Source organism: Polyodon spathula, chromosome 1 (assembly GCF_017654505.1).
Source record: "Polyodon spathula isolate WHYD16114869_AA chromosome 1, ASM1765450v1, whole genome shotgun sequence".
Taxonomy (NCBI): domain Eukaryota; kingdom Metazoa; phylum Chordata; class Actinopteri; order Acipenseriformes; family Polyodontidae; genus Polyodon; species Polyodon spathula.
In genome coordinates, this window is record NC_054534.1 from 52,093,317 (window position 1) to 52,120,594 (window position 27,278).

Genomic DNA, 27,278 nt, shown 5'->3' on the forward strand with positions numbered 1-27,278 from the left:
TATCATTATTCATCCACGGTGTCCTACATTTTACAGAGACTGTTTTCATTTTTACTGGAGCCACAATATCAAGAGCAGTTTTTAGTTGATGGTTGTATCTGTCAACTAACTCATCAGTTGATAGAAAACTTGTTGAGATGGGTGGACATAGACTAACTTCTTCAGAAAACTTTAGAACAACTGATAAATTGTAACCCCAACAGCAAATTAAAAAAGAGAGAATTATTTCCATGTGAATTGGCCATAGTGTTGTCAATAATTTAAATTATTGCTTTCAATTTTTTTTATTATTATTTGTTTTTTATTATCCTTTTGTTTTCATTATTTTTGTCAGGGCTCTACATTTAGATATTTAACTGCTGGCCCCTCAGGCCACTGAGCTAGTGTTTTTACTGGCCCGGATGCAATTTTATTTAGCCCAATATATTTATATATTTTTTCATAATGGTTTTTATTTTCAGTATGTTTCTAACTGTGTATGGAACCAAAGAGAGCCCATGTCTCAAAAGAAAGTGGCTAAATGAATCCTTTCAATATATGTTACTTCAGCCATTTAACAATCACACATTTGTGTGTTTGTCAGAAAATGAAAATACTGTATTCAAGATTTGAAAATGTATGTGTACAAATGATATTCATTTTTTCACAATCAAACCCGCAACCAAGCTGTTACCATACACTCAAAGAAGAAAAAGTGCTATATAGAACTGTAGCAGGGGGAGATCTGTGCTAATTCTGCTGGCATGTTCACTGTGCTGCAGGAAGAGGGCAGCAGTCGTACAACAACCACCTGTGAGTCATGGCAGTGACACGGGGAGGTGGGAAAGTGGGTGTGTGTGGACTTTCCCCCTCTCTGAATGGCTGAGAGGCGGGTCTTGGGGAGATTGTTGGCTCTATAAGTTAACGCTCTGTTGTTTCGTCAGGTCTGCCCTTTTAAATGCGCCAAGAGTGCGGAAACGCTGGTCCACGACCGAGAACCAGTTGGAGAAAACGGAACGGAGGTTCAGAGCGAGACAGTGAGGGAGGGGAACCCTTGGGCAGACCCCTGAATAAGTATAGCTGAGCAGGCTAGTTAGCTGGCAGCGTAGGACGGTGATCCGGGTCGCACGGGCAGCGGCGACCGGGATATTGCTGCAAAGTGCAACACTTTTTCTTTATAGTTTTGTTACTGTTTTATTTTCCCTTTTTCTTTCTGCCTTCTATTTTTGAATTATTGGTTGAAGCACCTGCGAGTGCGCGTGCACCCTGAACTGTCGTACCATCATATGGTATTCCCGTGGTTCTGTTTACCATAGTTGGTAAGCAGACCACGGACCAACAGTGCCCTCTGCGGGCTAAAAAGAAATAAGGTACCCTTCAAAATAAAACTGGGCACCTGTGTGGTGTTTTCAAGTACACCTGTCTGTCTCCTGGTCAGTGAAGTACCCACGACCCTTTCACAAGAACCTTTAAGTATCTTTGGCATGCTTCATGGAACCCTAAAAGGGTCTATATAGAACCATTTTAGAGTGTTCTTTTGAAAGAACCCCATAAGCTTCCTTAGATTGATCCCAAAGGGTTCTAAATAGAACCATCAAGTGTTCATTATAGAACCCCAATCAAGTACGGGATTAAGGGCACCTTTTTTATTTACACAAAAATAACATTAAAAAAATAAATATTCTAATAGCATATTACATATTCGAGTACACACATACACACACAAACACACAAAAAACCCCCCAAAAAACCAAAACATTATACATTACTTACTAGAAGCAAACAGGTCTTATTTTTATTTTTTAATGATGATGCTTTATGATTTATTAATTTCAGTGCTTTCCTTTTGGCTTATTGGTTGTTTGGTAGTAGAAAACCTAATTTGTAAAAGATTTGCTATATCGTGGGAACGAGTACCAACACAGCACTTCAGTACATAGTCTCAGAGTTTGACTGCACAACAAATATGACATGAGGCGAGAAAGTTATGATTGTTCGCAGTTATATTTTTAAAAAATGGTTTGTAAATCAATTTTCAGCTTTTTGACACAAAGGCCCATTTTACTGGATTCATGAAGTGGAAGCCACGTGCACTATGTATATATTATTCTAGTCAAATGTAACTGGCCCAGTCAGGCATGCGGTGCTTCATAACTGCTGGCCAAACTGTGATCTCTACCGGCCCCGGGCCGCCGGGCCATGGTTAGTGTCGAACCCTGATTATTGTTGGGATTTTCTACTCTGGTTGTTGTACTACAGAGTGCAAATACTTTGAACATTATAAGATAATACTTGTTATCCTGAGTCCTGCAGGAAAAGATAAATCTGCTCTAAAACACTGTGAGCAGGATGGCTTGCGGTGGTGACGGCAGACCAGAAACACAGACTCAGTAGCGGGGCAAAACTGAAGCGCAACGGCTCTCAGTGTTTTATTTATTAAATAGTAAAACAAAGTAACAATTTATACAAAACACAAAACAAAAGGGCATAAGGGCCAAACAAACAGACACTAACAAGTAGTATGCTGGCTGCGAAATCAGCATATGTAGCAACTGTTTCTCTATTTTTCATAAACTTACGTCCCACCTCTGACACCCTCCGGGGGATTACTCGGACTTTACTGGACCGCAGAAAAAAATATTAGACACCGACCTCGAACATAATGGTGTCACAGAGACGGCCGAAGTGGGCGGCGTCAGAACCAGGAAAAGTAATGAAATACACAAAACACAGGACGGATGAAATGAAGTGATGAAGACGCCTGTTGGCGCCGGTTTAATACAAAATAAAAGGTTTAACAAACACGAAAAACACAGGACACGGCACTCTACGCCAAAATAAATAGACAAACGAAAACAGACTAAACTTAACAAAACGGTGCACGGACAGACACTGACAAACACGGTGAGCGGATACTTTGTTTATTATTATTACTTTACTTATTTCCTCCGTCTCCAATCCCGTTCTCCGCTCACCGAACACCCAACCGCAGTATGTGACAACGTGCATCTATATATACTATTGTGCTGGGATTCAATTACCAATTAATTATTCACTTGAATCCCAGCACGTGAATTAATAAAGTGCAATTCCCCGTGCTCACATATTACTACATTTTACTTGCACGTGAAGTGCTGTGCAATCCTCGTGCCTAAATACACATATACATTTTTAAACACTCGTGTTACACAGACCCGTTTATATCCCGTGTACCAATGACTATACACCAACATTTAAACACACCACACGCAACACATAACAGATAATATACACAGGGGCGGGCACTTTGTTACATATACCCCCCCTGTGCAAAGCACACATGGCCTCAATGGCCACCTCCCCCCTTAAAAGCCCAAAAGTCCCGCCCAAAGTCCTTGGCCAGGACCAGAGGCTTCCAGGGGCCCACAGGTCGTAATGCTGTCAGCAGGGTAGCATTCTCCTGCCAGGGTAGTCCTAGCAGCGGAAAGGCTGCTTGGGGTGTGGTCTCCTGACCTTCCCCCTCCTTCGGCGCCGGCAGCTCCCCTTGGTGGGGCTTCAACCACCGTTCTTCCTGCAGGGAAGAAACTGCAGAGGGAGCAGGTCTCCGGACCTCCCCCACGATCTCCGGCGGAGAAACTGCTGCTGGGGTTGGCGGTCTCCAGACCTCCTCCCCCTCCTCCGGCAGCGAAACTGCTGCTGGGGTTGGCGGTCTCCAGACCTCCTCCCCCTCCTCCGGCAGCGAAACTGCTGCTGGGGTTGGCGGTCTCCAGACCTCCTCCCCCTCCTCCGGCAGCGAAACTGCTGCTGGGGTTGGCGGTCTCCAGACCTCCTCCCCCTCCTCCGGCAGCGAAACTGCTGCTGGGGTTGGCGGTCTCCAGACCTCCTCCCCCTCCTCCGGCAGCGAAACTGCTGCTGGGGTTGGCGGTCTCCAGACCTCCTCCCCCTCCTCCGGCAGCGAAACTGCTGCTGGGGTTGGCGGTCTCCAGACCTCCTCCCCCTCCTCCGGCAGCGAAACTGCTGCTGGGGTTGGCGGTCTCCAGACCTCCTCCCCCTCCTCCGGCGGCGAAACTGCTGCTGGGGTTGGCGGTCTCCAGACCTCCTCCCCCTTCTTCGACGGAAGCTCCTTCGCCCCTTTTTTTCCTGGGTTCGGGCCACAGTACTACGGCCTGTGGCCGGCAGCTCCCCTTCGTGGGGTTCCGGCCACAGTACTTCCGGCTGTGATGCAGAGCGGCGGGCAACCCCAGGCGATGCAGAGCGGCGGGCAACCCCAGGCGATGCAGAGCGAACCCCAGCGGCGAGCGCAAACCCCAGGCGATGCAGAGCGGCGGGCAAACCCAGGCGATGCAGAGGCATCCTTGGGCGAAGCGAGGCTGGCATCCTTGGGCGAAGCGAGGCTGGCATCCTTGGGCGAAGCGAGGCTGGCATCCTTGGGCGAAGCGAGGCTGGCATCCCTGGGCGAAGCGAGGCTGGCATCCTTGGGCGAAGCGAGGCTGGCATCCCTGGGCGAAGCGAGGCTGGCATCCCTGGGCGAAGCGAGGCTGGCATCCTTGGGCGAAGCGAGGCTGGCAGTCAGGACAAGCTGGGGTGCGGGTGTTGGCCCTCTTTTCGGCCACTGCAGCCGGGAGGTTCTTCCCCGTGCTTCCCTCAGCAGCCTATGCAAGGGCTGCTGAGGACCGCCAGCATCTAGTCCTGGTCCTTCTGGTGAAGGGAGAGGCAGCTCCTGCTCCTCTCCCCCTGATGGAGGTGGAGGCAGAGGAAGCTCCAGCTCCTCTCCTCGTGATGGTGGGGGAAGTGATACCAGCAGGCATTCACCCTCTGCTGGTGGGGGAAGTGATACCAGCAGGCATTCACCCTCTGCTGGTGGGGGAAGTGATACCAGCAGGCATTCACCCTCTGCTGGTGGACAGGGACCCAGCAGGCATTCACCCTCTGCTGGTGGACAGGGACCCAGCAGGCATTCACCCTCTGCTGGTGGACAGGGGATACCAGCAGGCATTCACCCTCTGCTGGTGGGGGAAGTGATACCAGCAGGCATTCACCCTCTGCTGGTGGACAGGGACCCAGCAGGCATTCACCCTCTGCTGGTGGGGGAAGTGATACCAGCAGGCATTCACCCTCTGCTGGTGGGGGAAGTGATACCAGCAGGCATTCACCCTCTGCTGGTGGACAGGGACCCAGCAGGCATTCACCCTCTGCTGGTGGACAGGGACCCAGCAGGCATTCACCCTCTGCTGGTGGCGGAGGCAGAGGCAGCTCCTGCTGCTCTGCCCCTGCCGGTGGAGGTGGCGGAGGCAGAGGCAGCTCCTGCTGCTCTCCCCCTGCCGGTGGAGGTGGCGGAGGCAGAGGCAGCTCCTGCTGCTCTCCCCCTGCCGGTGGAGGTGGCGGAGGCAGAGGCAGCTCCTGCTGCTCTGCCCCTGCCGGTGGAGGTGGCGGAGGCAGAGGCAGCTCCTGCTGCTCTGCTCCTGCCGGTGGAGGTGGCGGAGGCAGAGGCAGCTCCTGCTGCTCTGCTCCTGCCCATGGAGGTAGGAGCGGCGTGTAGTCTCCTGGTGGTGGAGGTGGGAGCGGTGTGTAGTCTCCCCTTGATACAGGGGACTGGTGCGGCTCTCCCTCACTTGCAGGGGACTGGTGCGGCTCTTCCTCCCTTGCAGGGGACTGGTGCGGCTGTGGAGACAGCGGTGGGACCTCTGCCTTCCTCTTCCCCTTTCCCCTTCTCTGCCACCTCCTCACCTTCCTCTCCTGCGGCAGTTCCTCCTCTCCCTCCTGGTAGGGGCAGCGGAAGGGACAATTGGCAAAGAGATGGTCCTGGTTGCAGAGGAGGCACCCCGGCAAGGACTGGTTACATCGCCGGGGATGTCTGGCCCTTAGGCGGCACTCCTCCTCCCTGTCCCTCACCTCTTTATCCTCTTTCCTGCTTCTCCCCATTTCTTTCTTTTTTTTTTTTGTAATCCAAAGACGCCCCCTTTTTTTTTTTTTTTTTTTTCCTCCCACACAAAAAAAAAAAAAAAACCTCTCCTGGTCTGACGCTTGGAGGCGCTGTTAAATCCCACGCAGGACACCACGTGTCACAGAGACGGCCGAAGTGGGCGGCGTCAGAACCAGGAAAAGGAATGAAATACACAAAACACAGGACGGATGAAATGAAGTGATGAAGACGCCTGTTGGCGCCGGTTTAATACCAAATAAAAGGTTTAACAAACACGAAAAACACAGGACACGGCACTCTACGCCAAAATAAATAGACAAACAAAAACAGACTAAACTTAACAAAACGGTGCACGGACAGACACTGACAAACACGGTGAGCGGATACTTTCTCCTCTTATTATTACTACTACTGCTTATTTCCTCCGTCTCCAATCCCGTTCTCCGCTCACCGAACACACAACCGCCAGTATGTGACAACGTGCATCTATATATACTATTGTGCTGGGATTCAATTACCAATTAATTATTCACTTGAATCCCAGCACGTGAATTAATAAAGTGCAATTCCCCGTGCTCACATATTATTACATTTTACTTGCACGTGAAGTGCTGTGCAATCCTCGTGCCTAAATACAAATATACATTTTTTAAACACTCGTGTTACACAGACCCGTTTATATCCCGTGTACCAATGACTATACACCAACATTAAAACACACCACACGCAACACATAACAGATAATATACACAGGGGCGGGCACTTTGTTACATATACCTAGATCTAATAATAATTAAGGCTCCAGCCACATTCCCACAAGAGTATTAGGGAAGGGGTTTTAACCCGATCCCCACCGACTACACAATATAAACACTGGCTTTTTGCCGGACGCTCTGTATTTATTCCGACTGCCACGTTAATAAGACGGACGGTGCTTTGTGCCCCGCACATAAACAATAAACAATATAATAATAATAATAATAATAATAATAATAATAATAATAATAATAACAAAATAATCAAAGGGGCGGAACACTTCGCCACAAACACCCAGTTAATGACATCGATTAAGTGATGTACTGAGCCAATGACTGTACAATAAATAGTACACCGGTCACTACCTTTATAACATTCCTTAACTAATTCCCAAACCTGTATCCCAAATACTCAGATACAGGAATCGGTACCACAAATCTAGATACTCACATATCGGAATCTGTACCCATAATATAGATAATCAGATAATCTGTATCCCAAATCTAGATACACACATATAGAGATCTGTACCCCAAATCTAGATACTCAGATATAGGAATATGTACCCAAAATTAAGATAATAAGATATAAGAATCGTTGATAGGTCTACTGCCACAGAGCCAGCCCAACCTACTGAGCACTACACTCACCTCATGACACCAGCAGTCACCACAACCGCGTTGTTTGAAGACCACAATTTCATGCACGGTTACGTGGATTCTGGATTTATTGCTTTTGTTGTTTTGGCCTTTACCCCCCCATACCATCACTGGTATAGGGGCATCCCTTTTTGTTATTTTTTAATAAACACAGACATTTTGGGAGTACAATACTATTTGGACATTCACTCAGTTACCTCACCAGTCGCACCAGTTCATATTAACATACTTACATTATGAGTCTGCAATACATAATTTACATAATGTCTGCAGTGTAATTACTGATTAGACTTTGAATGATCTCAGTTAACCAGTTCTGTACTGCTGCTTAATCAGCATCCTGCTTTTCACCATGCTCACACCAAAACACTATCTGGTGTCTTTACTTTCAGCGAGAAAGACATTCACTGTTTGGTTCAAACTGTGTGTGCCCCATCTTTCCTGAGCTTTTAATTTAACCCCGGATGTACACACTCCTTTAACAACAGCCTGCTGAAACCAAACGAAAGCGTGTCTTCTACATTACTGTCTTTCCCCTTTTGTTTCCTTTTCATTTCGGAATTTGCATTTGATCACCACTAACCCAGAAGACCATCTCTTGTTTTGGCTTATCCTTCCTGTCTGCTTTTGGAGATGTGAAGCAACGGAGCACAAAGACGATGTGGGGTCCTGCAGAACTTCTAGAACCCTTACCCTGTCCGCTGAGACATTTTAGTACTGAAACTGTGGAACACTGGTGAGAAGCATGCGAATCGTCTGACTAAAGCTCTATTTTCCTTTTTTTCCATGCCTATAAACCAAAGCTGAGCTCCACATTTTTAACAGAGGAAAATCGGTTCCCATTAAAGTGTCTCGCTAAACCAGTCGCCCCGCTTAACGGTCATCCTGTTTCACTGGCGTGTACTTACTGTATATCAAAAATATTCACTCCTATCTCTGTTTCCTCTACCTCTTGTGATTCTTAGAAAGATATTATATTCATATGTCCTTGATAATAACACAGTGTCTCTATTTTCTTCCCCAAACACATAGTAGAGAAGGACCAGCCGTCAGAAGACCTAGCAGTATCCTGAGTGACTGATGACTCACCTAAAGAAATTTCCTGTTAACTCACATGGCTGGACATCTTAATCCTAGAAGGGTTGAATATTGAGTGCTAACTCCTACCTCACAATCACTAGAACCCTTAGTCATAGGATAGTGTAAGAATAGGAAATGGCGGCCGGACAACTGGACATCTCTGCAATTGAAGAACCAAACTCTTCTGAGATCATCGAATGGCAAAGTCAATCTACTGCTGAGCTGGAAAGCTACTAGCAAAACAATGCCTGGCAATGCGAGAACAACGCCAAGATGAGATCTGCAATCAGAGAGACCCACTATGCAGCAATCCAAATGGACAGTCCAGGAGAAAAACTCTGAGATTGAAAGCCTAACCAACCTAACTTTCTCCCTCACTTCTGATATTACAAGATTGGGAAGGAGAGTGGTTGAAAGAACAAAACAATGCAGCTGAGGATTTATTGAACAGAAAGGGGATCTCCAGCAACAGGTGGAGCACCAAAAATAACAGCACAGCCTCCTAAGCACACTGTTGCAACAATAAGATGAGGAAATTGCCAGACTCCAATAGAACATGGAAAGGAAGAGTTTGAAAAAGCAAAAGCAGATTCACAACCTCCAAAAGAGGAGTCAGCGGAACCAACCTCTTGAAACAATCTCTACAGTTATGAAGAATACTGAGACAGATAGCCTAAAAGAATCAGTAAATCAACTCTACAAGGAAGTATCATGGCTCCAGGACAGAGATTAACGTCTCCAAGAAGTTGTCCCAAACATGCCACCCAGCCAACAATGCTACACGGCCAGTCACCACAGTCCCAACTTAACACAGCTCACAGCATGACCTCACTCCCTGAATACAATATGCTACCCAGAAGGCATGTCCCTGGCAACAGAATATATAGTGCAGTTTACAACTCTGCAATGTGTAATGGTGAAACAGAGCAACCTGAACTGAAAACTCTTGGTTTACTTGAAGCGAGCCGCAATACATCTGGTTTGGGGAACAAGAAATCTACCAAGTCCACAAGCTAGTGTCAACTGTCAACAAGTTTGACCCAGCTAAAAGACATTACCACTGAGGGACACAAGTCGCATCCAAGACAATGTTGAAGCTGACTATTGACCTGTAAAAACCAAACTGCTATCTCTAACACTTGTAGACACAATACAAGAGTGGACAGCTACATTGTCAGCTGGGAACAGTAAAATGAAAACAGGAAAATGTATGTAGCCCTGTCACAAAGACGACTGGAGTGGGTGACATCAGACCAGAGCCAGGAAATAAGCAACGGGAGAGGTGGAGTTTGGTGGAGCTGAGCGAATAGCTTCGCTCAGCAGTTAATGAGTGAACAGAACAGACAGAAAATAAACAGTTGTAACAAACAAAAATACAGGACACGGCACATTCACCAAAACAAAAGAGACAAACAAAACAGACTAACACTATACAAAACACGGTGAACAGATATTTTAAATATGATTATTCTTATCAGAAGTATTACCTCCATCTCCAATCCCATTCTCCACTCACTGAACACACAACCCAGAGTAGGTGAAAACATGCAGCTTTTATGCAGCTGTACCGTGACTCGATTGCTAATCAATCATTCAATTGGAGTCGCAGTACAACTGCACGTGAATTAATAAAGTGCAATTCCCCGTGCTCACATATTATTACGTTTTACTTGCACGTAAAGTGCTGTGCAATCTTCGTGCCTAAATACAAATATACATTTTAAACACTCGTGTTACACAGGCCCGTTTACATCCCATGTACCAATGACTATACACCAACATTAATACACAACATATAACAGAAAATGCACACAGGGGCGGGGACTTTGCCACAAGCCCTAAAACAAATACTCCAAGTCTGGTGACTCCTGCACGACCCTGCACACAGCCTGCCTCAGACAATGTAAGAAGGATGAGGATCCCAGAGACACTTACAAGGAACTTAAATGCCTTTACCATGCTGGCGAACGTAAACCCTGGGGAAAATGGAGACAAATGCTTCAAACAACTGTACATTCACAACTTGCCCCAAGAAGTCTAGAGTTGCAAGTCCTATGGAAAATGCAGACACATCCATGCACAATATCCTGAAAGCTGTTATGTCTGTGGCAAAGCAACAGATCTCTAAAATGCTTATAAGAAAGTCAATACAAGAGACTCCGAGTAATGGCAGACTTCACCCACACCAGACTTCCTTGAACCTGAGGGGGATGAACTGCCTCCAGATAATACCACTTGGAAGAAACACTGCCAACGAACAGCAGCCAGGAACCCTATACACCTATTCAAAAATTCTTTCTAGTTTTCTTAACCAAGCAGCCTCCATGGTGAAGGAGAAGAGTGCTGTGCAGGAACCAGAGATGCACGCAGAAACTATGGGTAACTAGCGCCTACTTTGCATACTCTGGGCCCAGACAGGAAGAGCAGCTATTATACTTGTCCTCGGTAGGCAGATTGAACTTGCATGTCTCACAGGGTTGGAACCTGGGCATGATACAAGGAGCAAGCAATGCAATGTACTGTACACAGTTGCCTTAATTTGCTTATAAATATCAACCTAGCAGGTCATTTGTAGATATACAACGCAGATGAATTTGTCTTCAATGCTGCTTGGTAAATGTAATAAATACAGGGGACCATGGGCTTTGTTTCACTTTCTGTGACCTGGTTTTATTATTGATTATATCCAGTAAAGTACAGTATGTTGGTAAATGCGCTTATTAGATGGATTTTGGCACCATATAAGAAATGATTTATTGTGGAAAGCTTTACTTTCTGCTTGGACTTATAAGAGGATTTTAAAAAGTTAAATGTAAACACATTTACTGGGTCATGTACAGTAACTTGTGTTTCGCCAGGCATGCACTGTAATTTGCTATAAGTCTGAATCGTACCTCAGAGATAAAGGCCTTTGCAGTGGATGGGCTCATGAAGAGGATGGCCCGGCGCAATGTGTCCCTGTAACGATTCAGTTCTTCGATTCGCATGGTAGTAAACATCCCTGTTATCATCTTGTTGATGTTGTTTTCTACTTTCTGGAGCGCGACATCCATTCCCTGTTGGGAGACCTTGTCCAAGAAATCCTGGATACCTCGGATATCTAGGAAAGACAATAAAAGACAGTTGAACACTGAACGTCAAAGGCCTTTCCCCATAGAATGTTTAACAGGTGTAGGCATAAATCCATACTCGTGTGGTTAATGTCATGGTCACCAACAGGATTGTCAAGCAGGGTTATACAGTATAACCATACAAATATGAAGTCACTACTTCAGCTGGTTTCTATGACAATCCATGACAAATATTTACATATAAAAGGATTTTCATAACATATCTTGCCATGAATGTTTATACAAATATACTGTAGCTACCCCAATTCTTATTAAGGTACTGTACAATAATCTATTACTTTTTACAAGGCAGTACAGAGCTTGTGTCTTCTGTGTACCAATCAACTCGTCCCAAAGCCAGGCTGGCTGAAGCACTGTCAGACATAAGTCAAATGGGACAAGAGTTATCTCTGACTCAAGTGAAATCAGATGTAAGTCACCTTGGATCACACAGGCAAGTCCAATCAGACCACTGATGAAAAATAATCACAATCTGAATCATAATTTCACATTAATTTTACTTTAAAAAGACAGCAAACAAATTAAAAGTGAAACTGTATATGTGTTGGGTTTCACTGCATAATTAAAAACTGATGATGACAATAACAATAACAACATCTCCTCTGTCTCACTGTGACAGAAAGCAAATACATCCTTGTCAACAATCTCCTTCCCGACCTGTGAGGGCACGGTATAACAGGAACAGTGTGCCCCGGACTGGGTGGTTTGGCAGTTCATTTCAGGGTCAGTTGGAAGTCGGCCATCCAGAAAGGGGGCGGAGTCACAATACCAGAAGTACCTTAATGCGGTAGGCGATGTGTCAGTCAAGGATTGCAGGATATGTGATTGCACTCGCTACCGAAGGGGGCGTGACTGAAGGTATATCAGGGGATGTAGCCACGAAATCTGTTCTTTGGTTATGGTTGTGAAAGGACCATAAAGGATTATTGTGTTATAAAAAGAAACCATAATTTTTTTGTGGGTTTTTTTTGTCTCTCTATTACACATTTGTCACTTATAGAAGGCTAAACTCTGGGAGCTGTAGCTAAACGGCCTGCAAACAAACCCGGACTACACTTCACCATTGTACACATTTAAACTTGTAATTCACAACTTAAACTACTAGCACTGTAGACTTGTCACTGTGTTTGTGTGTGTGTCTTGTGATTGTGTGTTCATGTTATTACTGTTATTTCGGGACTGATCCCTGTGGTTTGACTGGCATTACACATTGCTGTATATAGCCAGTATTAATAATTAAGCAAATAATACAACTTTGTTTTTTCAACATTGAACTATTGTTGGATTGTTACTGAGCACATCATATTTCAAATCACTGTATAGGAGGTGAATTGTGGGCTGCTGCATACTAAGACTACTGCTGATGATAGCAAGAATAAGACTACATGTGGTGTTTTGTATAAATTAAAGCAATAGTCTTTTGAATACGCATCTGAGTATAAAAACTACAGAGGAATAGTAAAAGCTATGCAAGAAATCACTGATTGTGGATACTGGGTATACCTTCCAGTAAGTAAGTCCAATTTAAGATTTATTTTTTGAGCACCATTTTTGTTTTTATACCGCACTCAGGTAGACAAGATTAAGTGATCAATTGTTTTTAACTGATTAAAGCCCACAGATGTGATTAATCGATTAAAGTACGACGACTTGTGTCTAAAAAAACTCTTTTTTAGAAGGGCTAGTATTCTGATAGTATCCTAATACTAAGTGGGTATTCGGTATCACGTTTTCGGAATACTGGTATACAGAATACGAATGGATTCTTTTGGAATACCATGTTTACAGGGCATGGAATATCTATTCAAATTTCCCACTATTCCGAATACAACTGGAACCCTGATAGAACAGGACAACTGGAACAGGTGCCTGGATAGCAATATGGGTGCAGTCAATTGCACCTACCATGCGCAGCAGGTGCGCAACCCTGCATTATCTCCTCCATTTGCTCTGGTACTGGGGAATTTAATATGTTCCTCAGCATGTCCCAGCAACGAGGTTATGAAGCGGTCGAGGTGGCGGGACACAGCTGACTGGGTGATCCCCATTGTATCACCTACTACCTTCTGGAAGGTCCCGCTAGCCAGGATACACATACAGACAGACACTACCAATTGCTCAGACAAGGCATGACTGCGCATGTTTGTTCGGGCCAGGTCATCATGCAGCATGTGATATAGATGAGTCAGCATGTCTTGGACTAGACGACATTTGGGCACGACTTGCTCATTGCTAATTTCCTCATATGTGTGCCGAGGCCGACACCCTTTCAGCATATCTTTGCCTATGTCAGGGTTGCTGTTGCTGGATGTGCATCATTCACATCCAAATGTCGACAGACACAATGCATGCTACCCATGTTTCCCATTGTTGCCTGTTTGTAGTCAGTGCGGGAATGGTAGTGTGCGCAGAGTTAATGCAGTCCTTTTACAATCCTTATTCTGCGAGTCACAAACCTGGTTTTGTGCTTGGCTCATATCTTCGAATATACCAGGACCACGCATATTGTCGGCCACTCCCCCCATATTGCGCGATGCATACATTTTATTTCTGCACAGCACAGAATGGATTGTGACGTGCAAAAGGATCTTTCGAATATGGCAGCTTGGCACAATTTTGGCACAATGGGCATTTGCAACCTGCATAGACCTCTGCGTGGTGCGCAAACTTTTCGAAGATCGGGCCCTTAGTGCCCCTGTAGGGCAATGCCTGTGATGTTGGCAGAGGGTTGAAAAGCTACAGAGCAACAAATCAGCACATTCAACGAAAAGGTCCAAGTATAACAAGAAGCTTTTTACTTTATAAGGTCAAAATTATGTGTCTCCATGGTTGGTCTGTCCCCACTGCATGCAGGTTTATTTATTTTTCTAAATGTTGAATAGCCCTGTTTTTTTGTTTGTTTTGTTCTAAATTTGGTGAATGCAATTATTAAATTGAGGTAATGTGGGCAGTTAGGGAACTATTTTGAATTGATCAATTTTTTTATTTTGAAATGAGGCACATCAGGGAGATTTGCATTCCTTTCTGCTGTTTTGTAAATTCACTTTCTAGTGTCAGCATTAAGTTAAAATGTATTTTTGTTGTTTTTTTGTGTCACTAACCAGACACATTTAGAATTTTAGATTATTAAAATACAGATTTCCATAAATGAAATAAGACTCCTAATGTTACAGTGTGGTGTGAGGAACATTGTTAATGTGCAGTGTTAGTAGATCCACACTTCTGACGGTCAAACAGGATCCTTAAAATAGGAGGTTGTTTAACCTGTGGTGTTTAGGGTGGAGCTAAATACATCCACAGATGTTAAAATAATTAAAATAGAAACCAGTATATATTCTACAACACATTTAATTATAATATCAATATTGCTGCCTCACTTGAGAGAAACAGTTACATTTCTACAAATTTGATAAGCAGAAGCTATATCATGGTAGAATTTAGTTACAGTAGACTTGGGAATAAAAACAGGAACTAGAACTAAAAATATCTTACACTGCTTAAGGTATTTTTTTTTTTTAAACAGGGAGCAGCCAATCACACATAACAGTTTGTGACCAAACTCAGTCCGTTTCCCAATAGGGGTTGATAAGTACCAGTAGTGGTTGAAGTCTATGGAAAAAAAGTGCAGATAATTAGCCTTAAATGTAAATTTTTCATACAAAACAAAAAACTTGCTCAAATTTTGAGAGGCATAATTAGGAATTATAAGAAACAGTGTGTAATAGCAATAATCAGTTTGTTATTTCCATTGATAGTGTTTTTTTTATTATTTATAGAAATTGAAAACCATCCAACAGAGAAGGGCCTCCTGCAGGTGCAATTTGAGACCAACTGAGAGCTTCAAAGTAAAACACATGTAAATATGTATTTCAGGGCATGTGGAAAGCTAAGCCTCTGGTTCGGATTCAGATGTTAGTTTTGGGATTTGTTTTTAGATGAATTGCACATTGCATATCAATTTGTTTTGGTAGTATTTATAAATTGGCACTGGGAAATGGAGCTCACGTTGGCGGTCATTCTAACAAAGTAGGCATTTTCAAATAATGCATGGGCCATACAAGCCCATTTAAACAAACAGGACATTGAATAAGCTGCTTGTTTTGAATATCTACCCAATTTCAAATGCCAAAATTGAATGTAGCCTCACCACTCGGCTCACTTATTGATCAGAACAATGGACGACCCATGTTCCCAGGGCCAAGTCGATCTTTTCTTTTCACGCAATGAACCAAGAGTGGGATTTCTCTGTAGTTCAACAGTATCTGGACTTCATCAAGCTACTGAACCCTGGAAGCAATGGCCTAACCTGGGATGTTTCCTGCTTGACTCTTTGGGCCCCTTACTAGTAGGGTTTGCTGAAAATGATAAAGCAAACTATAGCGTCTGGGCCAAATTTTCAAAGATTTTGCAAATGTATGCAACTTGTATGTATTTTATGTGAAATTCAACAGGAACTGAATTGCAACTGAGACTACACCCAGCTAATGCAGTGTATTTGCATATGAAATGAGACAGTAGCTCAAAAGTGTTCAAAAGCATAGCAGGGGCAACTTCATTGAAAATGAGATTATAATTAGTGCTAACAGGTCTTAAAACATGAAGACAAATAGTTTAGAAAGGGGGAAAAAATCCAGAAACAAGCAAGAAAAACAAGATTTGGCAAACAATGTGTAAGATATTAAACTATATCACAAAATTACTCCATCCCTATATTAAAAAGAATGATCAGTTTCATATTTTTTAATCAATCAAAATACTAAGACAAACCTGTCTGGATGGGAAATTAAATCAATGAGAAATGTATAATCATGACTGTTTTGGTGCCTTGTTTGGGCAGCTTTGTCTTTGCCCAGCTTTCACCCACTCCCCATATAAGGTAATTCTGCCAAATCCACTGGTGGAAGTCCAGGAGATCTCTTTTAACAGAGAAGGAATCCAAACAATTACCATATTGGTCATGGAAAGTATTAGAGGCCATACATTCAGGCAGAGCTAAACCATCAGTCAGTGCCACCAATGTGATTTTACTTTCCCAGTATCTGAAACTGAGGTGCTAAACTTACCTGGGACATCAGCATCCTTTGTTGGGGGTGTTGGACATTTTTAGTGAAAATACGTCCAGACACATGTATCCATTTTTGTATACAAATTTAAAAATGAACAAAAAATTGCTGCAGCTCCATCTTTTAGATGGAGTAACAGGTAATGTTTTTTGGGTATGGGAAAACAGTTAAAGTACAAGCTTTAAAACATATAATAAAAGCATATGCAGGCTGTCACATTTTGTGATGATCAGTATACTATAAAATTAACAAATAACAAATAGAAATAACTATTACCATATTCCGTGTCATAAAAGATGATGAACTTCTGCCAGGCATATTCTGCAACGACTCTGAGAATGACCTCATTGAGGTACACTGGCGGACGCACGAACAGGGTGTAGTCTTCATTTGTTAGACGGTGGATGATGCTGCAGCTGGAGCGGGGCGTCCCGGCTGGGGCACGCTGAATGAAGAGGTGGGGGATGTGCATGGCATCTGCCAAGGACTGTATAGATCCTGCTGACATGCAGCCGATGGAGCTGACCAGTGCTAAGATCCCGTGATTCATGAGCTCACAAGCTGAAAAGAGAAAGAAGAGAACATTAGAAGAGAACATGATATAATAGATGACCATCACCAACCTACAACCAATTTATGCACATTGTGATAAAGTATCAGGGAAAATAATGTAGTTAGTGCGTAGCTTATACACTTTTAGGGAGAGCAAGACTACATTTCCCAGAATGCCTCTGTGACTAGAGAAAAAACAGTTTCTTAATGAGACACACCTGTCTGTAATCAAGCAGATTAATAAACAGGCAAACAGCTTAAACATTAAATGTTGTCTCTGTTAGCATTGACTAACAGCCTTTTTTTAATACTGACGGATTTGTTTTTTTCATATTGTTTTTATATGTTAAAATCATTTTCATTCTACAGTATTAATTTGCTATAAATTTCTTTATTTGACCTTAACCAGCTATTTAACCCTGCTTCTTATTGAAATCAATTACATTTCGCAGTGTTGCTAAGAAGTATTTTGGCACACCAGCATGACATGACTTCTTTGTCATGTTTGTATGCCAGAATACATTTTAGGAAACCAGATAAGGCACTTTATAACATTTCTTGAATTTCACATCTAGGATTATTAGAATATATACAAGTTGTCCCAGGTGTTACTAACTGAGATAGAAATTACTCCTGAAATTTCTTTAGGAGTAAATAGCTTCAGATTTTGTATCTTTATTTTTTTACATTTAACTTACTTTTTTATGACTGTTTGGAATCATTATTAATTGTTCTCGATAATTACCTAGTATTGAAGTAACAGAACCCAGAACCAACCTGATAATCAATATATGATGTTATCAAGAGTGGATTCACCAGAAGTGTTAACCTCCAATAAGGTTGAGATATGTGGAAGTACCTTGAGGCTGTCCTACTCCACAAAACCACGCAGATCTGACTAATTATTGACACCTACTCCTTCTGCATTATCCATGGCACATGCTATCTTGAGCAGGAATACGTAGGAGCTTTGTTTAAGACCACACACATTTAATGCAAAGTTCTCTGGCACAGTTGTGTTTTTGGAAGGGCTTGGATATGAAACCCAATGAAAAACAAACTGTAATCAAGCTCTACACTACAAAGAGGTGCTCCCTTTTTGAACCCGGAGAACCTAAAAGAGAAGTAAGCCCTTGTTACTAAGGTCCTCCCTGCGAGCTTTCCGGGCCCCTCTACTGGGACTTGAAACAAACTATGTAAGATAAAAAGTAAGGTAGGACATAAGCAGACTTGCATCAAGAAAATACATGTAATCAGATTGCTCATGAAGAAGGTTAAGCTTCAGTTCTGAAATGGTTCACAGGAGTTTAGAAACACATCTTGGATAATCTTGTGTTTTAATGTGTTTGTGTGTGTTCTTACTACAGTAGTCTCTTCTAAACAGTACCTGGAAAATATAACTTACCTAGAAGTATAAGACATGCCAAATCTCTCTGGAGCCTGTCTTGGTGAGAACATGGATTTTTCATGTTTGAATATTCTTTCAAAACAAGTATATAAGTAAGTAAGTATATATGTATTATATTTCCTGTTTAATCTGGTGGCTGGGCTTAAGACTTATCTTTGATACATATTTTTGGTATACTAATGCTAGGATGACCAGATTTGCAAAGCTCAAAAATGGGGCACATTGTTAAATAATTGGTAATTTTTTTTTAAAGCAGCTAGCTATAACCTGTGGCTATTTAGTTTAACTTACTATATTGTGTTATACATTATTGAGTTTATTAATAACATTTATTGGTGGATTTGGGTGCTTGCAACCTCTCACTGCTCTATTTAGTGTCTGGGCTAAATCCCACCAGAACTGAACAGCCACAAAATTATTGTATTACACAATTGTAGATTCCTATTGAATATAAAATAAATGAAAATGCATGATGCACTGAGGAATAAGCACATATGTCTGTGTTAATAACTTTATAAAATTAATGTTTTTGATTACCCTGCAGTTGCCACAAACTAAGTTACATAGGAAGCTGTTGTTTATATTAATTTGACAAAAGGTATTTAGACAGTGTCATGCTACAGGCTGGCTGCAAACCAGGACTTTGATGGAAAACCAGGACTGCCCCAGCTAAACCAGGATATCTGGTCATCCTACCTAGGGTGACCAGACATCCAAGTTTAGCCTGCCAGTCCAGGTTCTCCATCAAATGTCCAGGTGTCCCGAAATGTTCAAAATCTTAACCACATAACCTGCGTACATGCTCAAGTTGCCCCACCATACCTCCGTTTCCATGTTTTTTAATTACCTGGGTTGGCTCCCAATTTGGATTATCTGGTCTGATTTCACTCCTTAGGTTAGCCTGAATTCTAAAGTCTGAATTTGGGCTGGGAGGAAATTACATCACTAAATGTCAATCATAATGTTGTAGGGGCAGGACATACCACATAATGGGGCATTTTAGCTGGTATTAAAGTTGGCGGATTTGCTACTGTGGGATTTTGACGTTTTTTGAATTGCCGTTTGCACTTAGCATGGTCACAAAGAAAAATGCAACACATTTGGCTTTTGCTTAATAAAATCTTAAAAAAATGCTTAACATAAAAAGAACAGTCCTACTACAGTAACAGGCGCAGTTTATAGTTGAAATCATTTGATGGAAATGTCCGGTCTACTTTTCATCACTGCCATTCTCATATCCACTTTGACATCTGTCTGCCACACATTATTTCCCTGTCCGGCGCTTCTTTCCCTGTTCTGCACACCAGTCTGCCAGAGGTATATGTACTGCATGAAACAAATGTGAAAGAATAGCTAGATGGATTTATCTTGTAAATCATTGACAATTTGACTGCAATACCGGCTGCAGCGAAATGTCTTGACCTTGAACAAGTACCACCTCCAAGTATTTCCTGCCTAATTCACATGATAACTCGAGTAACTCGGAAAAGCATAGAAACCCTTCCTTTTTCACCAACTCGAGTTGTCCATCAACTCAACTTCTGGGAGAATTCAAACCAATTTGACTCTCCTATTGGTTAAACTAACTGTCAGTACCTGCAACTGAAACAGACACAGTTTATGTCCCACCCAGCTAAATTATGATTGGGCTACCGCAGACAAAATGAGGTTATTCAATTGGTTGATCATATCGCAGAGGCCCTTCAGGAAACAAAAATATGTCGTGTATGTACAAGCACAGCATAAGCAAGCAGCACTGTCAGCAAACTGCTGTGACGCTTTTGTTGGAAAATGTGTGTGACAGGGTCTTGCTCGTGTTACGTGTGTGGGTAGCCGCTGATTAAGCATTGACGTGGAGTTGAAATGGCACAGGCAAGCAGAATTTATTAATAAACAGAAAATGAAAGTAAATAAAGTTTGTCTCACAGTAACACACAGAGGACTAATACAGCAAGCTGTACAAAAATGCAAAATAAAACACAGTACAACAAACTATAAATCAAAGGTGCCATGAAAACGGCAAGCCTTGCAGCAGAACCCCCGAGCTATCTCCCGAGGATGTTTTTAAACTGACAGACACTCAGTCAAGATCTTTATTTATTTATTTTCCCATGCGACGACCCGCCAGAAATGTGTACACGACCCATAATTTAAGAACAGCTGCCACGGACACGATGGCGTGGCTTCGCGGGCACCACTTTGAGGACCACTGCTCTAGTGTTTTATAATACTGACTAAACATTACCATTATTCAAACACTGTATGTGTTTTGTAGAAATCATTGATTGGCACCAGCAATAATTCATAGTCTTCCAGGGGTAATTAGGTTAAAATTAAATCTAATAAAATAGTTTTTTATTAAATAAATTCTGTCTTTACAGTGATCTGAAAAGAAAAAAAAAAAACTATACAAAAATATTGGAGCATTGTTAAACTAACAAGAAACAATTAAAAGGTGTGATTTCGTGAGACCGAACAGAAATGGACAAATCCGTTCCATCTTCCTGTAGTTCCACATGGTGAATCAAGGTGGCACCCCACAGGTACAGCTATGGCCAAATGTTTTGTATCACTTAGAATTTTAGGATTGTCTGCTGAAAATAAATAGTTCTCCAAAACTAATTATCGCTAAACAAAATATTTCAGACCATCGAACATCTTTTTATATTTTCTGCAAACTGTAGATAAACAAGGTTTTCTAGTCTTTTTTTCTGGGCTGTTTCTTGGACACATATACAGGGTGATTAGAAAGTAAGTTTACCAAATCAATGCACCCTGCATATATATTGGTTAAATAAGTACATTTACGCCGGACTCACACAGATAAATAGGAACACGGGTATATTGAATTGAGGCACAAGACAAGTATTTCTGATCTGTGCTGAGCATCGCATGCCCAGTTTTTGTATTTGTGTGGACTTATACTTTGAAAGGATGACGGTGCAAATATGTCAGGGTGCAAATATTTCAATATGTTTTAAATGTAAAAGATGTTCGTAAATCAGAAAATGTTCCTTAAGACAAGTGGAACTTCTAATTGAACTATTAACTGAAAAACAAGCCTCTTTATTTGGTGATAAAGCTTCACAGATAGATGCTTACATTAAAGAAAGAATCTGGAAAGAAATAGGTAAAAAAAAAATTGAATGCCATTGGATCAGTTAAAAGATCAACCAAACACATCTGAAAAAAATGGTCTGATTTAAAAAGGAGAACAAAAGTAAAACAAGCAAGAATACAATCCCATGCACTGGTTACTAGAGGAGGACCTGCTTCCACTGAGGATCTGAAGGTGCTTTCACTAATAAATAAAACTGTCATTGATGGTGTTGAGGACTCTCCTTCTCCAAAGCAACAAACAAAGAGTACGCACAGAAAAGTATAAAATATTATTTAGTGTGGGATACATTCAGTATGAATTAAGGTCTATGATACTACAATTAATAAATGTACTTGTTTAAAGTGATATTGGACCTATTGTTATAGTGAATGTAATAAGATCAATAGCCTATGTTTATTCCCACCCCTAGATAAAGATACAACATCGGATGACATGAGATCTTCTGCAGTGGAGAATGATAATGGAAGACTACAGGAACCAGGTCCAACAGAAAGTCCAAACATGTTACTATCTGATCCCATTCCTGTAGAAGTGGAGTCGTAAGAAGATATGGATGTATCAGTTGTAAGTCCTGGGCCAGAAGTCCGCAGTGGACACCGGCGTTCAAAATACTAAAAGGTATTGACAATGTTGACCCAAGGGACTTTTTCAACCTGAAAAAAGAAACAAGGACCAGGGGTCACAAATGAAGATTAGACAGAGGGGCATTCAGAACAGAAAATACGAGGCACTTTTTTACACAGAGAATCGTGAGGGTCTGGAATCAACTCCCCAGTAATGTTATTGAAGCTGACATCCTGGGACCCTTCAAGAAGCTGCTTGATGAGATTCTGGGATCAATAAGCTACTAACAACCAAACAAGCAAGATGGGCCGAATGGCCTCCTCTTGTTTGTAACCTTTCTTATGTTCTTATGTTCTTATATGTTCAGAAAGAGACAAACTGTCTAATAGAACATTTAACTGAAAGATCGATGGCAGCTTTTAATGTTATAAGTAATACTTTGAAGGTTTTTAGTCAAAACCTGTTAACTGTTAGAGAGACTTGTGGGAGGCACTGACAGAGTTGGCCATGCAAACCAACAATGTCAAACTGATGTACATATGTCTGACAGTATATTAAATACGTCATTGAGTATGTGAAAGAGGCAGAAAAAGAGTATCACTTCATACTGATAAAGAGTCAACTTTGGTAAACAAAAGGAAAATCATAGATATGTAGAAAACAAAGCTTTAATGTCTATAGTACTGTTTTTGTTATTATGAATTATTTCCACTTTGAACTGTACAGCCCCCTGTTTCAATATGAAGTTTTTTCTTTTTTTTTTTTAATTTTTTCATCACTGAACAAAAATATTCAAGGGACATTCAAAGGAAAAATATAAAGATGACATTAAATCCACATGGAATTAACATTGCCTGCATGTGTTTCTTTCTTGTCTTTTTCCCTAAAACCCTCCCTGTTGCGTAAAAAAAATGTCTGACAAGGGCAATTCGCACATCTGTGCAAGTTTCACCACCCACATCTTGCATGTCTGCATAACAAGCACAATCAGCATGGTCACTGACAGATACCCCTTGATCATCATTGTCATCCAGTGGCATATTTCAATGTATTGTCCAATTGTGCAGCATGGCACATACCATGGTTATTTTTGCTGATTTTGTAGGAGTGTATTTTAACAACCCATTGTCAAGACTCAGATATTTAAAGTGAGCTTTCAAGATCCCAAAAGCCCTTTCAATTACACATCTGGTGGTACAGTGAGCTTCATTATATGCTGTGTCAGCTGGTTGCTGCGGATTCAAAATAGGTGTTTCAAAGGGTGCTTGTTATCAACTGTAGAGGAAATATGTAACATGAATACATTTTGTTGAATTTAATATAATGAACATATTAATTATAATTACAGTCTTTTTTACCTAATAGTCATGCATCAATTATTTCCCCTCGTTCAGAATGTTCAGAAAACTTGGCTCTGTGCCAGAATATAAGCATGGCATGATCCCGGATAATTGACTAGAATGTTAATAATTTTGCATTTAGAGTCACATATCATCTGAACATTTAAGGAGTGGTATTGTTTTCTGTTTTGAAGGCTGCTTTGTTTTCAGCTGGTGGTTTAAGGGGGACATGAGTACAGTCTATGTGGTCTTTTACTCGTGGAAAGCCACATATGTTGAAGAAGTCTGAACAGTTAAAACCATTTCCAGTGTTTTTCAGTGTTTTTCGGTGGAGTTTATTGGCTATACACAGATTTCCTTTTTTGTTATGAAAAAATAGAACAAACTGCTTTATAAAACCTGCGTCTGTTCTACATCGAACAAGCTGAACGTGTCCAAGTCTGTTTGCCTCACGAAATTCAGCCTTTAGTTGCAGGAGAATTCTTGTTAAAATTTGCCTTTGCACCTGCTTCAAACTAGGGTTCATGGGTTATATGGCTTAGACTAGACCTGAGTTTTAATTCAATGTCAGAGGTCCAGCTGCCTCAGGCGCTTAATACTAAATCAATCCATACCGACTCACAAGTGAGTGACACCGAAAGCACCCCAATTACAGAAAGCAAACTGCAAGGATTAATTTAGCAAGGCACTCTGTACGATATCAGTCATCGTGCAAGGCCAAATTGGAACTCATACAGAATAAATATATAAACACCAAGTTATACAAGCATTATTTATTTATGCAGTTTTTTTTTTTTGAAAAATAAAACTCCATTCATTAAAATACTCAATTCCGTTTGTATGAATACTTTGTCCTAGCTATAACGACAAGTTATGGTATGAAAAAATTAACATAATGCCTACTTAAGAAGGCTTAAAAAACTGTATTGAAACATGTATGGATACTGAAAATACAATTTGAGGAACTCTCTCTGCCATGAGTGCAGGTTTTACCAAGACTACATTTATTGTGCCATGAATAAAATAGTAACACACAATAAATACAGTTTTACTATTGTCTTGCTCTAGTATCTATATAGTTGGTAATCTGAACTTTATTAAGTTTGCCTGATTGAGGGAGTATCTGCTTTGAAGACCAGGTATGTGTGTTTGATGGTAGAATAAGTTGTAGTTGATAAAATAAGGCCATACATCCATACTCTTAGACTGCTTACTATATCAACAATCAACTGTTTTCTTCACACTTTTTGTTTATATACTTAAATTACCTTAATGGCACATGTGCAGACTGTATTTGTTTTTTAAGTGTGAGTATTATCAATAAGGAATTCACTGAGACCACTAGCACGATAAGGAGAGGAAGATCTGGGCATCATCAGCATAAAGGTGGTAGGAGAAGCCAAAAGAGGAGCCGGACCAGGAAACCTGGAAGGAACGGTTAGAGAGATAGGAGGAGAACCAGGCAAGAGCAGTGCCTGAGAGCCCCAGGTCAGAGAGAGTGTAGAGAATAGCATGATCGACAGTGTTGAAGGCAGAGGAGAAAGGAAAAGGATGTGAAAATGAGAGGCTGAAGAGCAGGGGTGAGATGCTGCAGGAAAGAGCTACAGAAGCAGAAACATGGGAGCTCCAGGTGGTAGCTAAGGCGATGACCGACCTAATAGGGGAGTTATGTCAGGCATCAGGGAGGTCGCTGGTGGCGATGGTGGCTGCCCGCCGGCATTTGTGGCTGACTCAAGCCAAGGTCGTGCAGACCGAGAAGGTGGTGCTACTGGACGCCCCCATTACACTGGGGCAGACTTTTGGACTAACCATTGATGTGAGCCTTGAGAGGTCCCACAAGGCCACAGAGGTCGCCTCCAAGTTTTCGCACCTTCCAGCTTACCTTCAGCGCCCAAAGTGGCATGCGCAGCCTGCTGGAGTGAAAGGGTCTGAACATCATCCTCCATCCCAGAGTAGACAATCAGGCAGAGGCAGAGCCAGAGGCAGAGCCAGCAGCAGAGGACCACCGCAGCCAGGGGTAATTGGTTCTCCGGCTGGAGACCGAGGCCAGGGCCTAAGAAAGACCCGCCCCCTCCCAAGCCCAAGGGAGAGCGTCCCCTGAGGGGCCCCAGCTGCCACCAAACCCCCCGCACAACCAGACTGACCAACGGCAACAACCCATGGCAAGGCTGCACCCAGGACTCCTGGGTGCTATCGACTATGTGACACAGATACGCTCTACAATTCCGCATAGGTCCGCCACCCTTCAAGGGTGTGCTCCCCACCACAGCCGAACCAGCGAGGGCGATTCTCCTTCAACAGGAGATCGCCAATCTTCAAGGTAAGAATGCTGTATGCTTGTTAAGCCCAAGCAATGCCCTCAGTGGCTTTTATTCTTCCTGGTGCCCAAAAGGAACGGCAGTTTCCGACCAATTATGGACCTCAGGGTCTGCAACTTGTTCCTCAAACAGAGGAAGTTCAACATGTTGCCAGCACAGCGTATCATTCAGTCTGTCCAACCGGATGACTGGTTCACATCAATCGACCTACAAGATGCTTACTTTCAAGTCCCGATCCGTCCCGCGCACAGAAAATATCTGCTCTTTGCCTTTCAAGGCAACGATGGACATTACTACAGCGGTAGCCTACATAAACTTCCAAGGTGGCCTGAGCTCGCCGGGTATTCACCACGCAGTTCACAGACTCCTGTTCTGAACGTACAGAAACTTGCGTTCCATCAGGGCAGTTCACCTCCCCGTGTGGACAACAAGGCAGCAGACCTCCTGTCCAGAAGAGTTCTAGACAGCTCGGAATGGAGGCTGCAGCCTCAAGTGGTGAAACAGATCTGGGAGAGGTTTCGACCGGCATGAGTCCATGCACTGCCCCCTATGGTTCTCCATGGAGAGAGACAGGGGCTCCCTGGGAGTAGACGCACTGGCTACAGGGGCTCTTGTATGCGTTCCCTTTACCCCCACCCCTGACACTAGAGAGGATCAGGGTGGAGAGAGCACAGGTTTTGCTGGTTGCACCCAGATGGCTGAGACGCCCCTGGTTTGCTCTCCTCTCCGACATGTTGTGGCATGCACAGGGACCTCCTGAGCCAAGCGGTGGGGCCATTCAATGGAGCCGTCTATTTAGTCTATTTAGACTAGGTTTGCCAGATGCAGTAGTAAAGACACTACAGTCTGCTAGGACGCCGAGAACTAGAGCCCAGTACTCATATAAATGGAAAGTTTTCCAAGTCTGGTGCCTTGCTGAAGGTCATGATCCTGTGACTTGCCCAATTGAGACGATATTAACCTTCTTACAAAACTTGTTTGATGAGGGAAAATCAGCGTCCACTTTGAAGGTATACCTGGAAGCAATATCGGTGTGCCATGACAAAATTGACTCGATGTCCCCTGGGGCACATTTTCTGGCAGTGCAATTTCTTAAAGGGGCTCGGAGGCTTCGTCCTCCCATGACAAGTATGGTCACCAAGTGGGATCTAGAACTGGTACTGCAGGCCTTAATGGGTCCATGTAACAGGGCGAGCAGCCCTGTATAGTGTTGAGTATTTATTTTAGAATGGGGTCTCCCCCTCCCCGCTTATTTTGTATTTGTTTATTGTATTGGGTTATATTTTGTATATATATGATGGCAGAACGCTGTGTGTTTGTTTTTGTTATTCTTTTCTTGCAGAGAAAATTGGCAGCCCATCCTCTGCCAGTTGCTGATTAAAAACCTTGTGTAATGTGTGGCTGT

General features: G+C 42.6%; 1 protein-coding gene across 1 annotated transcript in view; it reads right to left on the minus strand.

Annotated features, from left to right (window-relative positions):
* The window catches only part of LOC121319581 (glutamate receptor ionotropic, delta-2-like), a 603,766-nt gene that overhangs the window by 276,757 nt on the left and 299,731 nt on the right, over window positions 1-27,278 (minus strand). The window contains exons 3-4 of the mRNA XM_041257164.1: window positions 16,847-17,131; window positions 11,271-11,476 (exon numbers count right to left, since the gene is read on the minus strand). Coding sequence (XP_041113098.1) covers window positions 11,271-11,476; window positions 16,847-17,131 — 491 coding nt within the window. The remainder of the gene's footprint in view (window positions 1-11,270; window positions 11,477-16,846; window positions 17,132-27,278) is intronic.